Source organism: Staurois parvus, unplaced genomic scaffold (assembly GCF_062004578.1).
Source record: "Staurois parvus isolate SC_StPar_1 unplaced genomic scaffold, SC_StPar_1.0 ptg002899l, whole genome shotgun sequence".
In the NCBI taxonomy this organism is placed as follows: domain Eukaryota; kingdom Metazoa; phylum Chordata; class Amphibia; order Anura; family Ranidae; genus Staurois; species Staurois parvus.
The window spans coordinates 2461-18439 of NW_028320695.1; the positions used below are offsets into that span (position 1 = coordinate 2461).

The following is a 15979-nucleotide window of genomic DNA, read 5'->3' on the forward strand; positions in this document are numbered from 1 at the left end:
CGGCAATCTGTTACTCTGACAGGCCTGCAGGAGACCGGCATGACACCATAGATCCATAGATCTACTGATCGCTGGTGTAATGCCTTCCAGGCTCCTGCAGACAAAAATAATAAAAGCACTTTTTTTTTTTAACCTGTAAAAGAGAGCGCATGTATTATTTTTGTCTAAAAGGTGAACTTCTCCTTTAACCAGAGCCCTCCTCAGCCCCGACCCTGGACACAAGTGTAATGACTCACTCCTTACAGAAGGGGGCACACTTTGTAGTTAAAGTATTTCTGTCTATTCTGTTCCCTGGCTAGGGAAGCCTGTTTTGTTACTTGAAAACTTTAATAAAAAGATTGAAATATTATAAATCTCTTTTCTTCCAGGTGTTCTGTCCATTCTGATTCCCGTGGAATGTTCAGGGACGGTGTATGTCCGGACCGGAGGAAACCTCACTGGTTGTATGCCGTGTCTTCACCCTGATGACACCCTGGAGCTGTACAGAGAGTGCGGAGGAATGGACAAGGAGGGTCTCTTGCTGATTCTCTGTCACAGTAACTCTAGTAAACGTTCTAACCCCAGAATCCTCCTGGACACAAGCAGCCAATGCTGGACTTTGCCAGATGGCGGGAGGAATGATTCCTGTCTGTATAGGATCCATTATCTCAGCGCTGGGATTCCAGATCACATGACGGACATCCGAGTTCTGGGTAAGAGCCAATAGGCACCACCGTCCTCCCCACCCGGCATCGTCTGTAGGTCAGGGTACGTCTAGTCGGTGTCACTCACCTGGACCCGTTCTGTAATGCTGAAGACGTTTCACTGTTCAGACAACATCACAGAACGAGCCCATTGTAATGAGTGTCGGGAACAGACCTCGGCATTTATAACCACATGGGTCTCACTGTTGCTGCAAGTTTAGACCTGTATCTAATCTGCTGCTCCTTTGAAAAGTGATCAGAGTTCAGACAGCCTTTCAGAGGTGATTAACAGGCAGGAGGTGATGACACCTCCACCACCTGTTTTAACCCATTTTTGTCAAACGTGCGCTTGCGGCTCTTCCCTGCAATGGGTTGCATTCAGCGTGCTTGCTGATGGCAATATGTTGGCTTCATACACCCAACCCCCCCATGTTCTGCTGAAATTACAGCCACATGTTTTTACCGCTCCGCTGATACACTGCAGCAGGATGGCGCAGGCAGGCTCCGTCACGGACATATGTGATTGAGCCTGTTGTGTATTAGTGCGGCATGCTCCTCTGACTGCTTTGTCCATCAGCACAGCGGATCCGGTAACCAGGAATCGTGATTGGTCCTAGCGATCACATGATACCAATGGCTTTCTATTCATGAACCGCTTGCTTACTATTGTGATCTGAGATTTGGCCCAAATCAATGACATGATATCTGGCTACCTGTACCATGTGATTGGCTATAGTGTACAGAAACCTCTGCTCAACCCTCCATGGTGACACTGAGCTGCGCCTCACTAGTCCTATGATGGCGCTATACTGCGCTGGGGACATTATGATAAAAAAGATAAAAAATTGATTAACCTCCCTAGCGGTCTGATTATGTCCATATTTCTGTGCTCAAAGCGGTACATTTTTTGCATGGAAATATGTTGTTTTTTTATTGTTGTCCTGTAATTCTTAGGAATAACTCGCTGAAATCTGTCCGAACAAGAGTCTAGTAAACATCCCGGGGATGATAAAATTTGAAACCCGAAATCATAAATTATAATATAATCATAAAAAATAATAATAAATGTAATTCAATAATATAATCAAACCAAAAACACTGAAATTTGAAATATAGCGCCAAGTTCGCACATCGCTGAGCAAAGTCGCAGAATCGTTTTCAGTGTCTGATGAGGAATTTCCCCCACCAATCATTATCACTCAATTCTGCAAGTGGTTCTGATTTACTATCGCTGTTCTCTAGCCGGTCTAAAACCGCGTCTGACCTAAAGGGACGCTTTTTGGACGCCATGGACGTTTCTCAGTTTCCAGGCAGAAAGAACAGTAACAATGCAGGCAGGGCGCCGGACAAAGCACTCGGGACAAAATGTATGTGAAATGGTTTGATACAGGAATGGAATACGATCAGATATTAGTGTAGTGAATGTAATAAAATATATAATAAAAATATATATATATATATATATATATATATATATATATATATATATATATATATATTTATATATATTAGAATTTTTTATATATTTTTTTTGAGCCTGAAAAGCATTGCACCAGCAATCAGAGCACTCGATATCACTGGGAACTACCACCCAACATTTGTAAAGGATTGATTCGTTCACAGAACTCTGAGACTGGATGACGTGGCCATGTGGGCGGAGCCCTGCACAGCCACGCTCTTGTCAGAGGGATAGCTGGTACAGGGAAGTTCTCCCCGTGCTGCTGTCACACACGCGGCTCGGATCTGCATTCTGCGGCGATGTGACTCACGTGTGCATGCGCAGACTAGGTGAAGATGGAGGCTGTGGGGAGCCGTGACCGTGCGGTGCTGGAGGGCTCTGTAGGCAAGTCTGTCCTAGTGTGCAGTGCATACTAGTACATTATGACTTGAACCTGCTGGGGTGCCTAGTTCTTTCATCTTCTAGCCTGACTGTGCTCCTGCATGTTTTCGATCGGAACATATTAAAGCGGTAGTGAAGTAGGACCGGGCAAAACTCCACGCAGGGAGAGTAGACGTCTGCTTGAATGACAGAGTAGGCTAAGACGTAATCGGCAGTATCATGACATTTCCACACAAAGTAAGTCCAGTATGTGGGGAATTCCCCAACTAGAACATCAGAAGAGGTGATATCAATGAAAGTATTGCAACGTGATTGGTTCCCATGTGCCCCTCCCCAGACCTAGCTCGGGACTCACTCGGGGGGAGATAGTCGCCAGTTGGGCTGCCTGGTAGTACGTAGCAAAGTGAGGAACACCTGGAACCCCCCCCCCCCTCCCTCAAAAACAGCTTGGACCTGTGTAGTCGCGGGTGAGTTGCACCCCATATGAAATTTGAGACTGCATTGCAATATTCATTAAAAAAAAAATAGGGATGAGAAGTGGGAGATTGCAAAGTAGACCATTTGGACAGCAAAGTGGAACAAGTGAGCTAGCTTTAAGGGCATTGGAATGACTGGGTAGCCAGATCACTCGCTGTGTTCTTTCATAACTGAAGCATAGTAAACTATTGGGGGTGGGGGGCTGTCAGGTTGGCTGTATGGGGGCCCATGGTTTCTCACAGCAGCCCTGGGTGGAGGGGGGCATAGATTGGTACCTGGGCACTGGATAACCTTGCGCTATCATTGCCCACAAACTATTCCAAATCAAGTGTTTGTTAAGCCTAGTAAAACCAAGTGGTAGCAGGTCATGGCCGCCGGCTCTGAAAGCTGCTGAGCAGGGGCGGACTGACCATTTGGAAACTTGGGCACTGCCCGAGGGCCGGGGTCAGTAGGGGGCTCCATGAGATGCCGCTGGTACCTTTTTCATAGGCTTTTTTGAGTTTGGGCAAGGACACACGGGCCCCATGATCCCCTATTGCCCGGTGGCCCCATGAGTTGTCAGTCCGCCCCTGTTGCTGAGTGAATGTAGAGTATAGAGTTTTGACGACTTTACGTTGCTGTGATATCTCACACACAGGCCCATTGCATTAGAAAAATAAATAGGGGTTTCAAACGTTGATATCTCTCAACATGTTCTTGGACAATCAGCATCTGCCTTGACACATTACATAGTTATCAGATGATAGTAACTATGTTACCCATATGGCTGTATTTGCTGGGGTGTGTTCCTGATACTCATTACAGCTGTGTTGGGAGTCGTGAAATATCTTTAACATTCTAGGCCAGGGGTGGGCAGCTGTGGCCCTCCTGCTGCTGGTGAACTACAAGTCCCATCATGCCTCTGCCTTTGGGAGTCATGCTTGTAACTGTCAGTTTTGCAATGCCTCATGGGACTTGTAGTTCTGCAACAGCTGGAGGGCCACAGTTGCCCACCCCTGTTCTAGGACAAGTCTAGTTGATTGGGACAAACTACTACTAGATGCTCCTGACTCCATTGTACTCTATGGGGGAAATTGAATAGAGAGGACTGCATGTAAGAGTGTCTGAAGATTGCTTGACTAATGATCAGTGCTGATGAGCTAGCACTCTTTTCCATGTATCTGGGCTCTGTGTTGGTGACTTATGACTTCTGATCATTCCAGATCCGGTTCTCATCTCCAACATCACCAGTAATGGCAGCCGGCTGGGTGAGGACATGGCGGTGAGCGTCCAGTTCTCTGGAGAAGAGAGCGCTGTGACCTGGGAGGTGGACGGGAAGCCTCTCCCTGAAAGATACCGGCTGATAGATGACAATTGGACGCTGATTATCCCCAGTGTGCAGAGAGACGACGCCGAGAGGAGATTCCGGGTCAGGATCACCAACCCGGTCAGTAATGACACCCAGGAATTCCAGCTGGAGAGCAGAGGTGAGAGGGGCAAATACTGGGGTAATGCACTGATCACAGGGGTGTGGAAATTTTTGAAAAAAACTACTTGTCCAGGGACTAAATCAGTGCGCCAATCTACTTGTCCAGATGAAGAAAAGAAGAAAATTTTTTTAACCAAAACCGTATTGAAATCACAGATGATTTTAAGACTGTTTTAAAAACAAAAGGGGTTTTATGGCGACTTAAATGTGTAACATTGCGCTGTTTATCTCCTCCCATTTTTATTTATTTTTTTATGTCGCATGATATTACTGCAAAATTTCAGTAAAAATACAAGTTAATTTTAGCTCACAAAAAAAGCAATAAATTACCCTATTTTTTTTTTTTTTGCATAGTATAATAGATGAAGTTGCATCGAGTAAATAGATATCCAACATGTCAAACCTTAAATGTGCGTGCGCTTGTGAAATGGCGACGAATTTCAGTACTCGAAATTTTCTATAGGTGATGCTTTTAAAGCCTCTTATAGGTCATCAGTGTAGTGTACGGAGGAGGTCCGGTGCTAGAATCATCGCTCTCATCATGGCGTGCGCAGCGATATGTGAAATGTGTATTGTAACTGACATTTACATGCGTAGGCGCCCCAGCGTGTGCTTTTATGTTTGTGCGTATATGTAGGGGGGGGGGGGGGGGAGATATGTTCTTCTGTGTAACTTTCATTTTTTAATACAGTGAGGAACAGAAGTATTTGAACCCCCTGCGATTCTGCAAGTTCTCCCACTTCTCCATCATGGAGGGTCTGACATTCACATTGCAGGGGATTCCCACTCTGAAGACAGAATTCAGGGAATCACATTGTATGATTTGTAAAGAATGTATTTGTCTCGCACAGCTGAACAGAAGTATTTGAACCCCTGAGAAGATCCGTGTTAATATTTGGTACAGAAGTCTGTGTCTGCAATTACAGAGGTCAGACGGTTCCTGTAGTCCTTGGCCAGGTTTGCACTGCAACAGGGATTTTGGCCGACTCCTCCACACCGATCTCCTCTAGATCTGTCAGGTTTCGGGGCTGTCGCTGAGCAACACGGAGTTTCAGCTCCCTCCAAAATGTTCTATTGGATTTAGGTGTGGAGACTGGCTAGGCCACTCCAGAACCTTGATATGCTTCTTACGGAGCCACTCCTTGGTTCTCCTGGCTCTGTGCTTTGGGTCGTTGTCATGTTGGAAGACCCAGCCACGACCCGTCTTCAATGCTCTGACTGAGGGAAGGAGGTTGTTGCTGAAAATCTCACCATAAATGGCCCCATTCATCCTCTCCTTAATACAGTGCAGTCGTCCTGTCCCCTTCGCAGAAAAGCACCCCCAAAGCATGATGTTACCACCCCCATGCTTCACAGTAGGGATGGTGTTCTTGGGATGCAACTCATCCTTCTTTTTCCTCCAAACACGATGAGTGAAGTTTAGACCAAAAAGTTCTACTTTGGTCTCCTCTGACCACATGACTTTCTCCCATGCCTCCTCTGAAGTTTGCCAATGACCATCTGGATGATCCAGATGGGCCTGGACATGTGATGACTGGAGCAGGGGAACCTTCAGATGGGCCTGGACCCCTTGCTGTTTCTCAGGGGTTCAAATACTTCTGTTCAGCAGTGCAAGACAAATACATTCTTTACAAATCATACAATGTGATTTCCTGAATTGTTTTTAAATTCTGCCTCTGAGTGGGAATGCACCTACAATGTGAATGTCAGACCCCTCCATGATTTCTAAGTGTGTGTGTGTGTGTATATATGTATATATGTATATATGTGTATATATATATATATATATATATATATATGTGTGTATATATATATGTGTGTATATATATATATGTGTGTATATATATATATATGTGTGTATATATATATGTGTGTGTGTATATATATATGTGTGTATGTATATATATATGTGTGTATATATATATATGTGTGTGTATATATATATATGTGTGTGTATATATATATATGTGTGTGTATATATATATATGTGTGTGTATATATATATATATATGTGTGTGTATATATATATATATGTGTGTGTATATATATATATGTGTGTGTATATATATATGTGTGTGTATATATATATATGTGTGTGTATATATATATATGTGTGTGTGTATATACATACATACATACATACAGTCAGGTCCATAAATATTGGGACAGTGACACAATTCTAACATTTTTGGCTCTGTACACCACCACAATGGATTTGAAATGAAACGATCAAGATGTGCTTTAACTGCAGACTGTCAGCTTTAATTTGAGGGTATTTACATCCAAATCAGGTGAACAGTGTAGGAATTACAACAGTTTGCATATGTGCCTCCCACTCCCACTTGGACCAAAAGTAATGGGACAATTGGCTTCTCAGCTGTTCCATGGCCAGGTGTGTGTTATTCCCTCATTATCCCAATTACAATGAGCAGATAAAAGGTCCAGAGTTCATTTCAAGTGTGCTATTTGCATTTGGAATCTGTTGCTGTCAACTCTCAAGATGAGACCCAAAGAGCTGTCACTATCAGTGAAGCCATCATTAGGCTGAAAAAACAAAACAAACCCATCAGAGAGATAGCAAAAACATTAGGCGTGGCCAAAACAACTGTTTGGAACATTCTTAAAAAGAAGGAACGCACCGGTGAGCTCAGCAACACCAAAAGACCCGGAAGACCACGGAAAACAACTGTGGTGGATGAGCGAAGAATTCTTTCCCTGGTGAAGAAAACACCCTTCACAACAGTTGGCCAGATCAAGAACACTCTCCAGGAGGTAGGTGTATGTGTGTCAAAGTCACCAATCAAGAGAAGACTTCACCAGAGTGAATACAGAGGGTTCACCACAAGATGGAAACCATTGGTGAGCCTCAAAAACAGGAAGGCCAGATTAGAGTTTGCCAAACGACATGTAAAAAAGCCTTCACAGTTCTGGAACAACATCCTATGGACAGATGAGACCGACATCAACTTGTACCAGAGTGATGGGAAGAGAAGAGTATGGAGAAGGAACTGCTCATGGTCCTCAGCATACCACCTCATCAGTGATCATGGTGGTGGTAGTGTCATGGCGTGGGCATGTATGGCTGCCAATGGAACTGCTTCTCTGGTATTTATTGATGATGTGACTGCTGACAGAAGCAGCCGGATGAATTGTGAAGTGTTTCGGGAATATTATCGGCTCATATTCAGCCAAATGCTTCACAACTCATTGGACGCTTCACAGTGCAGATGGACAATGACCCAAAGCAGACTGCAAAAGCAACCAAAGAGTTTTTTAAGGGAAAGAATATGGAATGTTCTGCAATGGCCAAGTCCATCACCTGACCTGAATCCAATTGAGCATTTCACTTGCTGAAGACAAAACTGAAGGGAAAATGCCCCAAGAACAAGCAGGAACTGAAGACAGTTGCAGTAGAGGCCTGGCAGAGCATCACCAGGGATGACACCCAGCGTCTGGTGATGTCTATGCGTTCCAGACTTCAGGCTGTAATTGACTGCAAAGGATTTGCAACCAAGTATTAAAAAGTGAAAGTTTGATTTATGATTATTATTCTGTCCCATTACTTTTGGTCCCTTAACAAGTGGGAGGCACATATGAAAACTGTTATAATTCCTACACCGTTCACCTGATTTGGATGTAAATACCCTCAAATTAAAGCTGACAGTCTGCAGTTAAAGCACATCTTGTTTGTTCATTTCAAATCCATTGTGGTGGTGTATAGAGCCAAAAATGTTAGAATTGTGTCCATGTCCCAATACTTGTGGACCTGACTGTATATGTGTGTGTGTGTGTTTCTCTCTCCAGTTTAGGTTAGAACAAGTCAGAGGTGTTGTTAGCCGTGTACAGAGATACTTTCAGTCTCAGACATTTTACTTCATCACATTTTTATCGCAGGTTATGAACCATATGGAAGGAATCGAGGCGTCACGGCTGGTATTGTTGTTGGAGATGTCCTAGTAATAATGGGGGCGATTTACCTGATCCTTCTGGTGAGTGATGTGACTCTCTGTATACTATTGCTGTGATAATGAGCGGCCCACTGATGGTGGGGGGGGGGGGGTTATATTGTTTATATCGCAGTACACTCCTTATATTCAGTGTATTGGCAGACATTTCATTTTCCAGAGCGAGTATTTTTGGCCATGAATGGTTTTTTGCGTTCTATGATCTGGCACTGTTTGGTGCACTGAAATGACAATTCTGGTGCTGAAACTGAAATGTTTGCGTATGTGGGGGGTGTTGAGGCTCAAATATTTTACTTTTTAATGTGTGTTTTTATGAATTTATCTTTAAAGCCGAGTTCCAGTCATTTTTGTGTTCTTTTATTAAAGGTCAGCAGATACAAAAACTGTATCTGCTGACTTTTAAAATACAGACCCTTGCCTGTCCCTCGGTCCTGCGGTGTCCTCATCACAGCTGGTTTCGCCGTCCATCTTCTCTCCCCAGCGCCGGCATCTTCAGTGTGGGCACCCGGCTGTGACAGCTTGTGGCTTCACAGCCTGGTGCCCACTGCGCATGCGCTTGTTGCACCGCACCTTCTGATTGGTCCAGCAGTCCCCCCCCCCCCCCACCAAAAGGTACCAATATGGCAGTGGGGAGGAGGCAGATAAGCAGAGCTTCCGCTTTACGTTTATTTATTTTTTTATGTGATGGCATAAAAGTGACAGGTCCTCTTTGTAGGGGGGGGCAGTGTGTGCAAGGAGGGGGCAGGAGAGGAGCAGTGTATACAGAGAGGCTCCCTCACATGCAGCCACTAAATGTCATTACCGGTTTTTAAATGAAATTTCCGGATTTTTTTTTTTTTTTTCCTTCACTATAGCCCCAAGAAGGAGCGGTCATTCACCCTGCCGCTTAAGTAAACAAAGGGGTGGGGGTCACAGTGACTCCGCCCCTTTGTTTACTTTAGCGGCGGGGCGAATGACCGCTCCTTCTCAGATGTATAGTGAAGGAGAAATTAAAGCCAGAAATTGCATTTAAAAATCGGAAACTACATTTTAGTGGCTGCAAGTGAGGGAGCCTGTCTGTATACCCGGCCTCCCCTCGCTGTATACCCGGCTCCCCTCCTCTCCTGCCTTTCTCTGCCGCCCCCTCCATCTGCAGTACACTCAGCCCCCCAAAACCCCCCTGCCAAATAGTCCACCCCTCATTGGGGCCGGGCCTCATCAGCACCTGTATCGGCTCACTTTTTTTCCTTTTTGGTGAAGTACCGATTTATGTTTCGGCCGCTGATGTTTCTGTGCATCTCTACTGTTTGATATTATTATTTGTGTGTTTTTTATAGCACGGCACATTTTTTTTCTTATGTTCATGTAGTTCTCATTAACCATTTCCTGTGCGCCCTACAGCAGAAATACTGCTACAGGGTGGCCATTTGCGGCTGCCAGTCACCATGTCCCGGCTGGTGATTACTCACCGGCGCCCGGTCATTGCCAGGCATCTCCAGGGAGAACTGTTTGTAAACAAAACCGTTCTCTTCCCTGTCAGCTCCTGCACACTGCTTTGCATGGCTCTGCACTGCACTGCCATCCAGAGCAGTATGCTTACAATGAAGCACACAGTCACAGCCTTTAGCAAAACTGCACACAGTTAACCCTTTGATCTCCCCAGATGTTAACCCCTTCCTGCCAAGTGCCATTAGTACAGTGTAAGTGCTTTTTCTTAGCACTGATCACTATTGGTGTCAGTGGGGATGTCAGTGATACCAAGTCAGTTCAACCCCCCCCCAAGTTGCAGAATGCCTGCTGTAGTCCCGCTACAAGCCGCTGATCGCTACCATTACTAGTAAAAATTAAACAAAAAAAAAAAAATCCCATTATCTATACCGCCATTTGTAAACACTTGAACTTTCACGTAAACCAATAAATTTTATATGTATTGGGTTTTTTTTTTTTTTTTGTAACCGACACGGAGCAGAATTCATTTTGGCTGGCGGTGGTACCATATGGTGGAAGGTTGCAGTAGATCAACCATAAAGAGTGTTTGTTTTCTTTGAGGGTTTCCTATACCATCATCTGACATGTCCTTCTTCTTTTTTTTTTTCTTTCATATGCTCAGAAATGTTCCAGAAATGTGATCCCAGAAACTACGACACTAAATGGTAAACCATACGGATCTGTGCCAACCATTCCGGAACATGAGCCTGTGCCACTGTCACCGAGAGATGAGCCTGTGACTATCATAGTACAGAATGGATCTGTGCCCACCATTCCGGAACATGAGCCTGTGCCGCTGAGAGATGAGCCTGTGACTATCATAGTACAGAATGGATCTGTGCCCACCATTCCGGAACATGGGTCCGTTCCCACTGTCGCTGAGAGATGAGCCTGTGACTATCATAGTACAGAATGGATGTGCCCACCATTCCGGAACATGAGTCTGTGCCGCTGTCACTGAGAGATGAGCCTGTGACTATCGTACAGAATGGATCTGTGCCCACCATTCCAGAACATGGGTCCGTTCCCGCTGTCACCGAGAGATGAGCCTGTGACTGTCATAGTACAGAATGGATCTGTGCCCGCTACAGCCCCGCGGCAATGGAGAACCTGTGACTATCATAGGACATAATGGGTCTGTGCCTGCTGTCACTCCTGGCCAATGGATCTGTGCCCTTCATGGTACATAGTGGGTCTGTGCCCTTCATGGTACATGATGGGTCTGTGCCCGCTGTCACTTCTGGCCAATGGATCTGTGCCCTTCATGGTACATGATGGGTCTGTGCCCTTCATGGTACACGATGGGTCTGGGCCCTTCATGGTACACGATGGGTCTGGGCCCTTCATGGTACACGGTGGGTCTGTGCCCTTCATGGTACACGGTGGGTCTGTGCCCTTCATGGTACACGGTGGGTCTGGGCCCGCTGTCACTCGGGGTAACAAGCCTGTGACTATCACTGCACATAATAGACCTGTGCCAGGTGTTGGCCTCAGAATGGATCCGATGCCACCATTGCCCAGACTGGAGATCCTGTCACTCACAAGTCTCTGCATGAGGCAGACTTACCTGTAGCCAACATGTCATCGTATCCAGGCACTGGAAGAGATTGGAGAAATGTATGTTGTACTGTGTACAATGTGAAGCCGTATACCCGGTATTAGCGATGGTCAGCTTGAAAACTAAACTCAACTGTGGCCCCGACCCTTCCAGAAGCTTCACCATTGCAGCACATCTTCAAGCCTTGAGGTGGATTGCATCAAGTTGGCAGAACACACCTCGATGCCCATACATTGGTGTTGGTGGCAGCAATAACCCCTCAAAGCATTGATGTCATGGATACAATATAGTTTGATTATTAGGGAAATGTATGGTTCTTAAACTATTTCTTTTCTTCTTATCTTTGCAAAAAAAAGACTTGAAAGCATTTGAAGGAGACCAGAGCTCTGCCAGGTAGGCTGGATACTAAAACTCCCTTTATTGCTAAATTCTACCTTTTTACCTGGCAGAAAAAAAAGGATCCTTTTAAAAAAAAAAAAAAAAAATGCTTTTTTTTTTTTTTTTTTTTCCTGACTATAAAATAGAAAATGTACATGTAACCATTTTTACTTAATAATAAATGTATATAATTCCGTTTTTGAGGTTTTGTGGTTCTTCTATCGGTACAGATTGTGGGAAGAGAGCAATTTACTAAACTCCTATTCCTACTACCTATCCTGGAGGGGGAGGGGGAGGGGGGGGGGGTCTGTGCTCCCAATTTACACTTGGAGGTGAAGGTCCTTCCTAAAAGCAGATGATGGCGATTACCTGTTAGAAAAGCATCTTCTACCATTTCCCCGTGCCTCAAATATTCTCTCAAATGGATTCCAGTCTTTTCTAGTTCTTATAGGCTTTGGAAGGCTCTCAAAAAAAATACTTCAGTTGGTAATATCTTAGTCTATCCATCTTATTAAAGACTTCTCCCTTTCTTTCCTCCAAATCTTTGTATGACCCAATTTCCTCTCCTCCTTGAGGCACGGGGAAATGGTAGACACGGAATGGCAAAAATTCATAAGATATTAATGGATCTTGACACACACACAAAACTAATTCACATAGAGAAGTGGGAAAGAGATATGGGAAGAAAGATGGAGGAGGAGGAACAGAGGAAAATGTTTACACTAATTCACGATAATGTTGGCACGCGGGAGGTGGAAATAAATTATAAGTGTTTGAATAGATGGCACATTACCCCTAATGTGGAGCACAGGATGAGTGTGGAGATTTCACAGATGTGTTGGAGAGGCTGTGGAGAGGAGGGCACGTGGTATCATATGTGGTGGGAGTGTCCAGAAATACAGGTGTTCTGGCGGAGGATAGTTTACTTGATAGGGAAAATCACTAAAATTAATATAGGATTAGATCCAGAATTATGCCTCCTCCATATCTCAGAGCTCTCAGTGAAAGCATATAAGAGTTCTGGGATATGGTATTTGACCGCAGCAAAGAGTCTGATCCCCAGGTTTTGGAAGAAAAGAGAGGTGCCAACTGAGGAGGATTGGAGGGGTACAGTAAACCAGATCTCAGACAGAAAAATTGTTCTATACGCATGAGGACAAGTTGGAGCTGTATAATAAAAAATGGAAAGGATGGGAAGAATACAGAGAAAAGGAAAAATATATGAAGAGATAATATCCCAGGAAGAGGTTTTAGAAACGGCTTTAGGAACAATAGAATAATATGGACTTAATCCGAGAAGAGAAAATGTGAAGTGGAGGAGGGAGGGGCTAAGAGGATAGAGGGGGGAGGTTCTCGGGTGGGGGGGTTGGTAAAAAAAAAAAAAAAAAAAAAAAAATGGAAGTTATATATAAATTATGAGGAGAAAACAATGTTTTTTTAGACAACGAGTTTAATAGAAATGTTGAAATGTTTTTGTATATGATTTGAAAAATCAATAAATATTAACAAAAAAAAAAAAAGCATCTTCTGTGCTCCTCTCTGGTTGTAGTTTCACATCGGTGGAGCCGGACTAGCCTGAATTTGATGGCATTAGCTCCACCCACTGCCATCCCAATGAGATCTCTGACCAGCCGATTGGAAAATATCATTGGACAGCTGAGTGACAGTTGGTGGAGCTTAACCATCGAGTCAGGGAAAGTCAGATCCCGGTAACAAAGTGAAACTGAATCAGAGTGGAGCTCAGAGGATACTTTTTCTGGCGATAACAGTTCTTGTTCTGCTAAGCCCTAGGCAGGACTTTTCAGTTTTTAAAGTGTTACTAAACCCCGGACCCCCCATTCCCTCTATCCGCTCTCCCCGGACCCTGCCATTCCCTCTATCCGCTCTCCCCGGACCCCGCATTCCCTCTATCCGCTCTCCCCGGACCCCGCCAGTCCCTCTCTCCGCTCTCCCCGGACCCCGCCGTTCGCTCTCTCCGCTCTCCCCGGACCCCGCCTTTCACTCTCTCCGCTCTCCCCGGACCCCGCCGTTCGCTCTCTCCGCTCTCCCCGGACCCCGCACAACATGGAAATGCAATTATTTTAGTAAATATAAACTGCTATATACCTTTTCTCATCAGCAGTATAGAGCAGTCTTGTGACTTCTATTAGTGTCCAGCAGAGCCCTGGTTAATGCTTGGAGGAGGAGTTTTCTGCTCCAGGAGCATGCAGGACCCCTGACCTCTGGACAGTGCTGATTGGCCCTGTACAGATCGCATGCACTCTCCCAAGAAAAAAAAAAAACCCTCTAGCAATACACACCAAGCTGAGCATGTGCAGAGTGACTCCACATGATATGTCTTATCCTGATGTCTCTGATCCTCCCCTTCTTCCAAACAGCTTTTTTTTAAACCCGTGCAACGGATTATTCCCTTAGGTCCCACAGTGAGTATAACAAGCATGCTTTACTGCCGCATCTGTGTGCGGTGCGGTTCCTGTGCCAATCACGTGCGATCTGTGTGCGGTGCGGTTCCTGTGCCAATCACGTGCGATCTGTATGCGGTGCGGTTCCTGTGCCAATCACGTGCGATCTGTGTGTGGTGCGGTTCCTGTGCCAATCACGTGCGATCTGTGTCTGGTGCGGTTCCTGTGCCAATCACGTGCGATCTGTGTGCGGTTCCTGTGCCAATCACGTGCGATCTGTGTGCGGTTCCTGTGCCAATCACGTGCGATCTGTGTGCGGTTCCTGTGCCAATCACGTGCGATCTGTGTGCGGTTCCTGTGCCAATCACGTGCGATCTGTGTGCGGTTCCTGTGCCAATCACGTGCGATCTGTGTGCGGTTCCTGTGCCAATCACGTGCGATCTGTATGCGGTGCGGTTCCTCTGCCAATCACGTGCGATCTGTATGCGGTGCGGTTCCTGTGCCAATCACGTGCGATCTGTATGCGGTGCGGTTCCTGTGCCAATCACGTGCGATCTGTGTGCGGTTCCTGTGCCAATCACGTGCGATCTGTGTGCGGTTCCTGTGCCAATAACGTGCGATCTGTGTGCGGTTCCTGTGCCAATCACGTGCGATCTGTGTGCGGTTCCTGTGCCAATCACGTGCGATCTGTATGCAGTGCGGTTCCTGTGCCAATCACGTGCGATCTGTGTGCGGTTCCTGTGCCAATCACGTGCGATCTGTGTGCGGTTCCTGTGCCAATCACGTGCGATCTGTGTGCGGTTCCTGTGCCAATCACGTGCGATCTGTGTGCGGTTCCTGTGCCAATCACGTGCGATCTGTGTGCGGTTCCTGTGCCAATCACGTGCGATCTGTATGCGGTGCGGTTCCTCTGCCAATCACGTGCGATCTGTATGCGGTGCGGTTCCTGTGCCAATCACGTGCGATCTGTGTGCGGTTCCTGTGCCAATCACGTGCGATCTGTGTGCGGTTCCTGTGCCAATAACGTGCGATCTGTGTGCGGTTCCTGTGCCAATCACGTGCGATCTGTGTGCGGTTCCTGTGCCAATCACGTGCGATCTGTGTGCGGTTCGTGTGCCAGTCACGTGCGATCTGTGTGCGGTTCCTGTGCCAATCACGTGCGATCTGTGTGCGGTTCCTGTGCCAATCACGTGCGATCTGTGTGTGGTGTGCTCGGATCCGTACACTTTGCATGGCTCAGATCGCACCGCATCGGCACCAGAAGGGCCAGCCCCCTTTTTTTGGTCCGGTCTAGAATCGGATGGCACGGGTGATCACAATCGGGATAAGGACAGCAGGTAAGTCTCCTGGAATGGAATCTGTGTGCAGTGCGGTTCCTGCGCCAATCACGTGCGATCTGTGGGCGGACAGCAGGTAAGTCTCCTGGAATGGGAGGTGCTACCTGTACGGAGATATTTCTGCTGGGAATATATTCGGGAAATCTACCTATCAGAGAGTTCCGTTTGGAATGCCCATTTTGGTCTGCGGGACAAGAAAAAGTGACTTTACTGACCCCATCCTACCCCCTGCTGCTCTCACCTCCTCCCCTCCAGCAATGGGCTGTCCCTCGGCATCTTCTGGTCCAGTGCAGGGCTATGGGCTCTGTATTGTACTTGATGATGTCAGATGACCTGTGACCACTGGAGTGTAGGAGGAAGAGGCTGTGGGCAGAAACCATGGGGCCCTCATACAGCCAACCTGA

The 15979-nt window shown here is 46.1% G+C and overlaps 1 protein-coding gene across 1 annotated transcript in view; it reads left to right on the plus strand.

The window, feature by feature from the left end:
• Positions 1-364: 364 nt before the first annotated feature.
• Positions 365-15979, plus strand: part of LOC149428948 (uncharacterized) — a gene marked incomplete at its 5' end in the record, with an annotated part of 35288 nt that continues 19673 nt past the window's right edge. Inside the window, 4 exons of the mRNA XM_089666905.1 lie at positions 365-692; positions 4203-4466; positions 8363-8457; positions 10523-10786. Of these exons, the coding sequence (XP_089523031.1) occupies positions 365-692; positions 4203-4466; positions 8363-8457; positions 10523-10786 (951 nt within the window). The remainder of the gene's footprint in view (positions 693-4202; positions 4467-8362; positions 8458-10522; positions 10787-15979) is intronic.